This window comes from Perna viridis, chromosome 8 (genome assembly GCF_037379345.1).
Source record: "Perna viridis isolate PV_CMFRI_1.1 ecotype Kerala chromosome 8, ASM3737934v1, whole genome shotgun sequence".
Lineage (NCBI taxonomy): Eukaryota > Metazoa > Mollusca > Bivalvia > Mytilida > Mytilidae > Perna > Perna viridis.
In genome coordinates, this window is record NC_142452.1 from 2,026,620 (window position 1) to 2,037,431 (window position 10,812).

Sequence of the window (10,812 nt, forward strand, 5' to 3'; positions counted from 1 at the left end):
AATACACTACAAAAATCCTTCAAAATATGCATTTTTCTAAGTTACAGGTCCAAATTATGGAAAATTGGTCTTTTTGGCTAATTTTTATGTCCTATCTTGTAAAAAGTGTAGAAAATTTAGTAAAAATATCAAATATTAAACTTTGAGGGCTATATTTACCTAAATATGGTGGTAATAAGCACTTGAAATCAAGTTTTGTGTAAATTTGAGCAATAATTAGGTTAGAAATGAGGAAAAACTCACTTTCATTACTGCGGTTAAGGCCATATCAGCATTCCCCTATGGCAACATGGAAAATCCATTATTGAGTACTTTTTTTGCTTTAGGTGCCCTTTACTGGTCTTGTTTTAATGTGAAAACACTGTATTTACAAATTTAAAGCCAAATATATCACCTTTTGTGAAAATTTAAAGATTTAGGATTTTTGACATGTGATCAAGAAAAAGGGGGAGGCATGTCAGAAATAAATTTTTAAAAATAGACCAATTTCCCAGAAAATGATTACTTTTAAAACTATTTCTTCATTGATATTGTTAAAAAACAAATTGTGATTGACATTTTTTATTTGAAAAGTCAGAAAAAGTTCTTTGCAAATATTTAATGCATTAAGTATGGTAGAATATTGTCACTTTTTTGCTCGCACAACTTGGTTACCCTATATTTAAAAATCAAATATTTAAAAAAGTGCTTGTCACATTTCACTGAAACTTTGCAAATGCATTCAGTATGTGTGTAGGAAGATACCTGTATAGTTATTTATTTTTTCTAAGACAAAAAGTGACTCTTTAGGTTACAGACCACCATTTCAACCAATGAGCATTTGGAACGTAGGCAAAAATAGTCCTACGCAGAAATTACCCCTGTTCCTCATAGTGCTGTGAAAAAAGTTCTCATCTTATTTAAAAAATTTAAACAGTTTCTGAAAGGAAAAACATTTCTGTACATTTTATAGGTGCATTTTGCTTCTTGTGATGTGAAGCCTAATCTCCATAATGATTTTTAAATATACCCCTATCTTGTGAAAACACTGGGATTTCCCATGCTATTTATAGACCCTTCACTTCCGGTGACCAGTAGTGCACTGCAAGTCTGCTAACCTCACATGCCATTCTGAGGATTGTGAGCCGACATATGTAGAATCATGCTGATATATAGTCCTCTGCAGGTTAAAGTTAAGGTAAAGTCCAGAGAAGCCATTGAATATTGTGAAATTAGCATAGAAGCCTATGAAAAGTGGAATTAGTGGTTTTTAGCCTAGAGGTAACGAACCCAATGATCCTTTCCTTAAAGGAACATGCAAGATGAAAACTAAAGGCCAATAACGGGGAAACCTGTTGTAATGACAGTGGAATAACTCACCATAAGTGAGTGATTTTATTATTAGTAATCAGAGGTGTAAACTAATATACAACCAACTCGGTACATTATATACAAACTTTAGCACGGAACTAACTTGTTCTTCATATTCGTTGGGGCAGTAGAAATGTAGCATGTTAGCTGACGCATTACAATATAAAGCTGCATAGGACGAATCTTACTACTTTCCATTTGCCCGCAGACTTCTAGAATTTTCTACAGATAGGACAGGTCCGTCTAAAGTCAGTATAGCAGTCTTGACAATATGTTGCCTTACAACTTTGGTTCTTGCAAGCCATCATTAGGTTATTAGAGGATTGGTTGGCTCCACAGTTCATACAGAACTTCAAATCTGACTTGGTTTCAACAGTTTGAAGCCATGGACACAAGATATTTCTAAAGGACAGTTTATTTTCTGCCATTTTTTGGAACTGTAAGGATTTTACATGTTGCCTTATAAACATGTGGTTTCGCTTCCTGTTAAAGAGAATTTTCTTGTGCAAGAAAACAATGCGGTCTTCCTCTTGTTCTGGATAATAATACGCACATATTTTTCTGTGCCATCTTTTCCCATAAGCTTGCATTAAGACAAAAATAAAAGCAGCGAAATAAGCCCCACAGAGGATAGGGATATCATCAACGCCAGGTGCTGTTGGATCTGGAAGACAAAGTGTTGTGTTGTAGCTAGCTTCATATGTATTTTCAATATTTATGTTATTAATGAAAAGGTTTATAAAATCTGCCATAGTACCACCTTTGACTCGAAGATTGATTTTACTTTCTCCAGTGACCTCTACGTTGACCTTACCATATCTATTAACAAGGTACAAGATATAGTAAAACACATAGTTAATAAATATGATCAGTACAGCTAGAAGCATGTGCAGTAGGAGCAGGACAGTACCCATCTCCATTTCTCTGAGCTCACGTGATGACATTCTTGGTAGTATGGTATTGATGTATGTCCTTCGTTCCTTTTTACGGAGAGGAAGAACGGTTTGCTCGTTTCTCTCTTTACATACTGAATCATACTCTTTAAACTTGGAGGTAATATAGATGTTGTCGTATTCATTTTTTGCTAAGTAGTTCTTTAAGTAAAATACTGCCTGGATGAGAAGTAGAATGAGAGAAAGTGCCAAACATTTGTTGAAAATATCAACTGCTATTTTGAAGGTGATCTTTCTTTCTGTCAGTGCTGTACCTACTTCTTGTATAAGTTCCTTGGCTGTTTTAGATGCATTGTAAACTTTGTCAACTGTAGATTTATTGATGACCTCGAATTTGAACCATTCTTTGATTTCATTTACAAGGTTAATTAATTCCTGAGCTGCGTTTTCTGCAGCTTTATCTAATGCCCTTACAGGTGAACACAGGAAATTAGTGCTGACAACTTTACATACTTCATCAATGTTTAGTATCTGGCATAACGTTGTTATATCAAGTCCTGGTACATATCTGAAAACAATATCAAATCATATTCATTATTTAGATAATGCTACTTAAATACATATTTCTACATGTTTATGTTGTTTGCAGTCAACAATCACATTTATTACTAACCATTTGATTTCAGGGCAGTTTACGGGACTTAGTTTAAACATATTTTATTGCTCAAAGCACAACGGATTAGACGAAAGTGAATCACAGTTGGGATGTCTGCTCCAATATACAATATAATGATTACAAATCTATTGAGCGTGCATCATTTGTATAATAGTGATATTTTTAGAAACAATAGGTAGAAATGAAGACAAGGGGATGATGGATGATGACGACATGACCTTGAAAAAGTACTTAACGAAACACAAAAAATATTACACTACAAGGAATCTTTTTGATGCTTTTATATAGTCTTGACTTAGTTTGAAATTACTTGTGTTTTGGTCATTTGTTAAATTCATATTACGTTTTGTTAAATTTTCAACATTAATTGAAGAGTTTTCTGGAAGCCAATTCAGATAGTTTATTAGTGTATTTCTTTGCATGTTATATACTGGACAGTCAAGAAGAAAATGTTTTACATCTTCAATTACAGCTCCACAACTACAGGACGGGTCTGCTATAATATTACAGCGAAATAAATCGTAGTTTAGTAAAGAAGCAGAACATCTTACCACTGTGTCAAAATAATATTAAGCTTTTTGGGACCAAATGAATAATACGATGGAACATTTGGATTATCTTTTCTCAATCCAGCTTTAAATTTCTGTTTTGAGTCTACGTTTCTTAATATTGGGTCAAGTTGACTCCATTGCGTTATAGTTGAAGGGAAAAATGATTCAGTAGATAGTGTTAGTCTACAGAATGGTACAATAATATCTTGTCCATTCCGAAGGGGGTAGTTGGTAGTACTTTGAATACTAGGAGGGGTTATGTTGTTCAGGAAATTGGGTGCATTTTTATGGAAAATGTCGTAACCGATTTCTCTATACAGAATATAATTTTTTGTAAAAGTTGGTAGATCCGTAACTATTCTCGCTGCTCCTAGTTGCAACTGTTCTAGTCTGAATTTCCCTTCCTACAATTGTCCGAAGCATACTCGAATATCGGTCTAATAAAAACAAGATATATTTTTTTCTAAATTTTTTCTAGAAAGTGTATATTTTAATTTTCGAAGAATATTCACATGTTTTTTGATACTAGATATTATGTTGTCAACATGATTTTTCCATTTGCCATCGCAGCTATAAGTAACCCATAAGTGCTTATGAGACACTGTCGGTAGAATATATTTATTATTTAAAGTACAGCTAAGGGCAGGTATTTCGGTATTTGCAAAATCATTATCTCTGTTTTATCTGAAATGAATGACATAAGCAATTTCTTTGACCAAACATCAAGCTCTCTAAGATCTTGATCAATAATACTTTTGATCTGTTCCCCATCCTTTCCGGAATAGTTAAAAGAAGTGTCATCTGCGAATATTCTACATAAAGAAGTCAGGCTATGGGCTATATCGTTTATGAATATAATAAATAGAAGGGTTCCTAGAACTGATCCAGCTAGAACTTCACGAAGTGAGGATGTAGTTTCATTTAGAACTACCTTTTGTTTTCTAGATTTTAGATAATGTTCAAACCATTTTAAGAGATTTCCATTAATCCCATAGGCTTTCATTTTATGAGTAAGACCCATGTGCCAATCTTTATCAAACGCTTTGGAGAAATCGCAAAAGACAAAATAATTCAATTCTTTACGCTCCAAGGAGTCTAGAATGCAATCGTAAATTTCTAATAATTGATGCACTGTTGAGTACTAGGGTAAAAACCCTGACTGGTATTTATAGATAAGCTGATTGAAGTTAAGGTAATTATAGACATGTTTAAAAACTATTCTTTCCTAGACTTTACTTACGCAACTTATTAGGGATATGGGTCTGTAATCAGAAGGGACCAATGCATCACTCTTTTTGAATATAGCTATAACGTTTGCTATCTTCCATGTTAAAGGATATCGGCCAGTGTTTAGTGATTTGTTAAAAATGATTTGAAGTGGGACTGCTATATTATAAGGACATAGCTTTAACATTCTATGACTTATTGAATCAGGACCTGAGGCTTTATTAGGCACAAGTACATTTATTATGTCGACGATTTCATCTATTCCAATTTGTAAGTCGCTTATTTCTGAGTTTGTAAGATTTTCAAAATCTGGTAGAAGGACATTTTGCTCATTAAGGTTAGATATGGAAGTGAAATATTTATTCAATAGGTTACATTTATCCTCATCTCCGTAAACTGTATCTTGAATTCTGTCATCATTAATTACTTAACGGTGGAATACCAGGGGAACCTTTGTTTGATTTAATAAGCATTTTCAGTATTTTTCAATTTTTCAGAATGTTTTGGGATTAGATGCATTTTCTAAAATAATATTATCTAGATTTTGTTCAAATTTTTTTAGCCAACTTTTTCATATTATTTACTTTGTTTCTCTGTTTTTTTTTGCATTTGTCTATATGAAAGTCACTTTTAGTTTGAAAAGTTTTTTTTTCTAAGTCTGTCGCGAATCCCTAATTCTTTTCTCATATCATTGTTAAACCATGGTTTTTCTCTTGTCCGTACAGTTACTTGTTTAGTCGGTATGCACTCTCTTGCTATTTTTAGAAAAGTTGCATTGAATTTTCCAGACATTTCGTCAATATTCTGTTTATCAGACAATAGAGTATTCCAGTCAGCTTCTTGTAATTTTTCCGAAATTTTATCCCTATCCATCCTTTCGTATAGCCAAACTTCCCTTTTGTACTTCCGCTTGGTAATAATTGGACAGTCTAAGAAAACAATAGGTGCATCATGATCACTTGTGAGTTGCGATACTTGAAGAACATCGTCAAAGACAGATGAGAGGGTATCGCTAATTAAGACTGGGTCAAGAAGTGTACCACTTCTATCGGTAACTCGAGTAGGTTTTTCAACAACATTTGTAAGATTATACGAATTCATATTACATGTATGTCAATAAGTTTATTATTACTATGGTTTGGAAGTAGGTCACAATTCAGATCACCAGTGAGCACAATATTTTTATTTAGTTGAAGCGATAATCCGATTTCATGGGAATATCGTGTCCAATAGTTAACATCATAATTAGGTGGGCGGTAAGTGTGACCCAGTAAGAATGTGTTGCCTTTGGCATGTATTTCTACCCATATGATTTCATCAATCGGGTTCTCAAGTACACATTTTCTTTCAATACCAATATCGTCTTTAACAAACGCCATCTCCAAAACTATTTCTATCTTTTCTGAAGATTTTTTCTGAAAAGGAGTCGAGTTTGATTTCCTCATCTTGTATGTTGGGATTTAAGTGCGTTTCAGACAGTGTTAGTATATTATTTAGCGTTATTTAGGAATTCAAGTTTATTTCGAATACTGTGTATGTTTAAACTTAAAATGGATACATGTTCTCTTAAAGTTGCATTATTAATTTCGGTTTGTATGTTTAAATCGTTCAGTGGCCCAGGACTGGTTTCCACATTTCCTATAATGAGGATAAAAGGTAAGACGAACAGGAGAAAAACTGTGTCAATTTTGGGATTTATTGATTGAAGAATTGACAGTTGAAAGGTTAGGAAGCAGCGATGTATGTTACATTTAAAAATGAACATGGATTAATTTTAAAGGTGCCACGTTTACGGGACTGGGCTTGTCCCTGATTTTTTACAAGAAACTATCATCTTGAATGAAAAAAATCGTCAACATTTTGGCAATGGGATAATAACATATTTTCATAACAAGTTTAATTGTATTTATCAGATAGAAATGAAATAATTATCAAGTCTGCGAATCTGACATGCCTGTAAACCCAAAGTCCACGTAAAACCAAATTGTGCATGCATGCACTTACTGCATCCCGATATTTCGAGAATAATTCAATGTACGGGGCGCCAAAATGGGACTCTTGTGGTTTTTTGTACTCAAAATTCAATTTTGTATAGACAAAAATGAATTGTGTTCAACAAAAATGAATTCTGATTAACAAAATTTATAACATTCTACAAATTTTCAATTTTGTGTCGCAAAAGTCAATTCTGTGTCACAAAATTGTCATTTGTTAGATAAAATTCAATTTTGTGTCACAAAAATCAATTTTATGAGAAAAAGTCTATTTTGTGTCACAAAATTCAATTTTGTGTGACAAAATTGAATTTTTCACAAAAGTCTATTTTGTATACAAATTAGTTTAAAGAAAATTTATGGCAGGGTCAGTAGAACGAGAAATTCCCTTTTGACTTTTGAGATTTTCTAAAGTATCGTCGATATCGGATGGAAAACCTTACGTGTTCCGAATAGACACCTGCTCCAAATGGAGATAAATGTTGACAAAACGTTGGTCCGCAAGTCGGGAATACGATTACGATATCCGATATGTCTTTCACTTATGTGCTTTATTATAACCGTGCACATTCGTACCTTATCCACTGTATTGCAGTAAATGCTTTAAGTTTGTAATACAAATGTACAATGATGCTGCACATTTTGAATTCATTTGCATATCCAAAGAATTCTGTAAACTAATTTGCATACTAAATTGACCTTTGTGACACAAAATTGAACTTTGCCTCACAGAATTGATTTTTGTGGCACAAAGTTGCATTTGCCTTACACAATCGATTTTTGTGAGACAAAATTGATTTTGATTACAAAAAGATCAAGTCCCATTCGGCGACCAGTACAACAGTACAGCAAACCCTGCTGTAGTTGCACTAACACTATGCAGAACTGACACCATAAAAACAGCCTGGATGCAGTTCGAAATTCAAAATACCTATATATCAACATCATTTACCAGTCTATTGCCATCATCGTAGGCAATGTAATTTGAAATGTTATATACCTTTCAACATCATTTACTACATATTTTATAATACCATCATCGTAGTCTAGATAATTTGAAATGCAACATTCTATTCGAATTCAATTTCGAAATAATCACTGTAGCCAAATGTAATATCTTTCAATATTATTTACCACAATAATACCATCATCGTAGGCAAAGTAATTCGGAGCCATACTAATACCTTCATCGCAGATAATCTAATTCGAAATGCAGTATATCTTTCAATATCATTTACCACACTAATAGCATTATCGTAGGTAAGGTAAATCGGAATAAAACATACCTTTCAACACCATTAACCACACCAATACCTTCATCGTAGGCAATGTAATTCGGAATGCAACATACCTTTCAAGATCATTTACCACACTAATACCATCATCGTAGGCAAGGACATACCTTTCAACATCATTTAATGCATTGATACAGTCTCTGTATGCAGAATTTATCCCCGATACACAGTCTGAATACACCCCTCCAATCACCCGGTCGCATTCCTTAAGTATAAAAACTATTAGTTGAAAAATATTAAATGAAACATGAACACGCACAGAGATTTAAAAAAGGGTTCTTGAGACATAAACTCTAACAAATAAAACCAGAACAAAACGAACAAGGTACGTTTTAAAAAGATCTTTCATTAGTTTCGATTGCATAGAAACAAAACAGAAGTGTATTAACGTTATATCATACTAAGATACTAAGCACAAATACTGCACACATTGAAACTAATAAATTATTTGACAGTTCAAAGTTAATTAAAACATTTGAATTACCTGTGATGCATAATCCAAAGCTTGGCTAGCTAATTTGACACTGTTTTTCACTGCCACAAGAGCCTTGTATATAGGATCAATAACCTTTTCTATAGTATTACCGATCTTTTTGATGTCCTCTCCCTGACTTTGCAAGGCAGCCTTAATCTTTTCAATAGGTATTTCCAGTTGTTGTCGGAGGGAGTAAGTCTGATTATGAAACAGCTCCGTGCTACATGCCATGCTGCGGGAAACTTCTGACATATTGTTGGAGATATTTCGTATTGGTCTTGACAAAAGTAATCCAAATATCAAGGCTAATATGGCTACTCTTCCTCGACTTGTGAACAAACTTGGTATAGTAAGAACCATGATACATCTGACATGAACAGAAATGGCAAGTGAAAGGCAAGCTAGAAAGGTAAATCCACAGCAAATATAACCAGCAAGATCATAAGGATAGTTAAAACTGTATACAAGGATAACAAACAGGATACCGCCAGCAAAAATACCACCAAGTATTCCAAAAACAGCTTTCAGACAAGTGAATGTATGACGATCACTTTTAAATAACATGTTGGCAAATGTAACACCAGGATTCTTCTGCTCCACTTCCATATGTCCTGTTTCAAATATGGCCAGTTTGTCTTCTGCTAACTTGCCCATCTCTAAACTGTATGTTTATTATGATTATGTAATTCTTCGTTGGTATATGTAGATCTGAAATTAGCAATAACAATGGAACTAATAAAAAAAAATCACTTAAATATACATGTACGATTGTTTGATAGCAAAACATTTCCTGGGTTAGATTAGCAATCTATTTTTATGACAGATTACAGTACTAGTACAACAGAGGATATTTTGTTTTTAAGTGTTATTATTTTTTGTTTTTCGTAGTTTAAGTTTGTATAATTCAGCTGAACAATCGAAACCTGGAAAACCAGATGATATCAATAAAGTTGATATTAGTTTGAATTATCTAAGTATATACTATAAAAAAAATACTTACGCTAGTTAAACATTTCTGAGGGTTTATAATCCGCGCTTTATTTTTCCATATTATGACTTTGGTTCTCAATATTAACCAATATATAAATACATTTCCTTATACAGGAAAAAACAAATTATTGGAGACTTATTGTCGGGTGATGTTATTGACGATGGCGATGACTTATCTTTAACCTCATAATATGTTCTGAACTAGTGACTCACAGGTCAACTGTAAGTTAGAATAGTAGTGGACAAAGTCTGAGCTCTCTAAAATCTTGGTCGTTTAATCTGAAAATTGAAAAGAAATTCTGGTCCGTCTATTTCCATATGACACAGGAAACATGCGAAATACCTGGACAACATGTTTATCATATATTTTTCATATGTTAAGGACCAACATGTAAAACATACATAGAACAATCGAGTTAATTTAAAAAAATGTAAATTATTATCTTATGAAAATTATAAAGCTTTCAACAATGTTTGTTCAATTACAGAAAATGTATTTTTTCATGTTTTTAAATGCACAGAAATAAACTGTATTGATTTCGTTCCTGGATATAGTGAATTGTGTGAACTAGTTTTTGATTTCTGATTTGCTTCAAGATAATAGTATGTTATTCTGTTGTACTTGGCGCCGAATGGGACTCTTGTGGGTGCTCAATCTATACCATCGGAGATAAACATACTGCCCAATCAAAAAGAAGGCATCGTCTTGTATTTAAATTGAACCCCAAGATATCCAAACCAGAAATAGTACCATAGTAAGATACAGCCATACAGTGTCATAAGAAATGTTATGGACAATGTATAGATAGCTATAATGTACGGCACTTAGGCAACTATGTGTGTAGGCATCTTGCCAGATCTTCCTCAAATAATAAAAAAAACAGTCCTACCCAACATAAGATGAAATAACCAAGGCAATCTTATCTAAGAGGTAAACATTACAGTGTAATTGTTGGAAGTATTAAGACAATAATACATAAATAACAAAAGGCAGTGGTTACCATATACATATCAGACATTAAGGTAGTACTTTGATTCCATGCTTGTTAAAAGGAACATCCTTAACATAATTACCGTAGATTGGTGTTGGCAGTGTATCCTTTTTGGTTGCTTATGATTTGTAGGCAGTGTATTAGCTGTGACGAATACAGAGATTAATGGTTATAGAAAACATTGATGGTTTCCGGTAAAGTTAGCTCAGTAGTACATCAAGGAAACACATTTACTATGTTAAAACTTGGAAAGGAAAAGGAGGCAATGTGTTTCTTGCAAAAATATCCGTTAATTTCTTTACTTGAATTTTTTTATTTTATAATTGTCTTTTTCCTGCGGACATTTTTTTATTTCCTTTATTGGCTGTT

At 33.1% G+C, this 10,812-nt stretch overlaps 1 protein-coding gene across 2 annotated transcripts; it reads right to left on the minus strand.

Annotated features, from left to right (window-relative positions):
- Positions 1 to 1,334: 1,334 nt before the first annotated feature.
- On the minus strand, positions 1,335 to 10,590 carry LOC148608909 (DC-STAMP domain-containing protein 2-like). 2 transcript variants are annotated; one of them, XM_088541982.1, is made up of 5 exons: positions 10,526 to 10,590; positions 9,665 to 9,730; positions 8,471 to 9,169; positions 8,094 to 8,191; positions 1,335 to 2,811 (listed from the first exon to the last, which is right to left on the minus strand). In XM_088541982.1, exons 3-5 carry the CDS (start codon positions 9,113 to 9,115, stop codon positions 1,563 to 1,565), a joined length of 1,992 nt encoding a protein of 663 aa, XP_088398108.1. In that variant the 5' UTR covers positions 9,116 to 9,169; positions 9,665 to 9,730; positions 10,526 to 10,590; the 3' UTR covers positions 1,335 to 1,562. The 2 variants fall into 2 exon arrangements, with proteins under 2 accessions (XP_088398108.1, XP_088398107.1); XM_088541981.1 differs by lacking the exons at positions 9,665 to 9,730; positions 10,526 to 10,590 and adding an exon at positions 9,462 to 9,630.
- Between the last annotated feature and the right edge of the window lie 222 nt (positions 10,591 to 10,812).

What these genes read in the sequence shown, in the direction of transcription:
- LOC148608909 (XM_088541982.1), bottom strand. Translation starts at nt 9,115, where the DNA reads ATGGGCAAGTTAGCAGAAGACAAACTGGCCATATTTGAAACAGGACAT. An exon ending in CTTTGGATTATGCATCACAG is followed by an intron (nt 8,192 to 8,470) that starts GTAATTCAAATG and finishes TTTATACTTAAG; the next exon opens with GAATGCGACCGGGTGATTGG. An exon ending in GCATTAAATGATGTTGAAAG is followed by an intron (nt 2,812 to 8,093) that starts GTATGTCCTTGC and finishes TATTGTTTTCAG; the next exon opens with ATATGTACCAGGACTTGATA.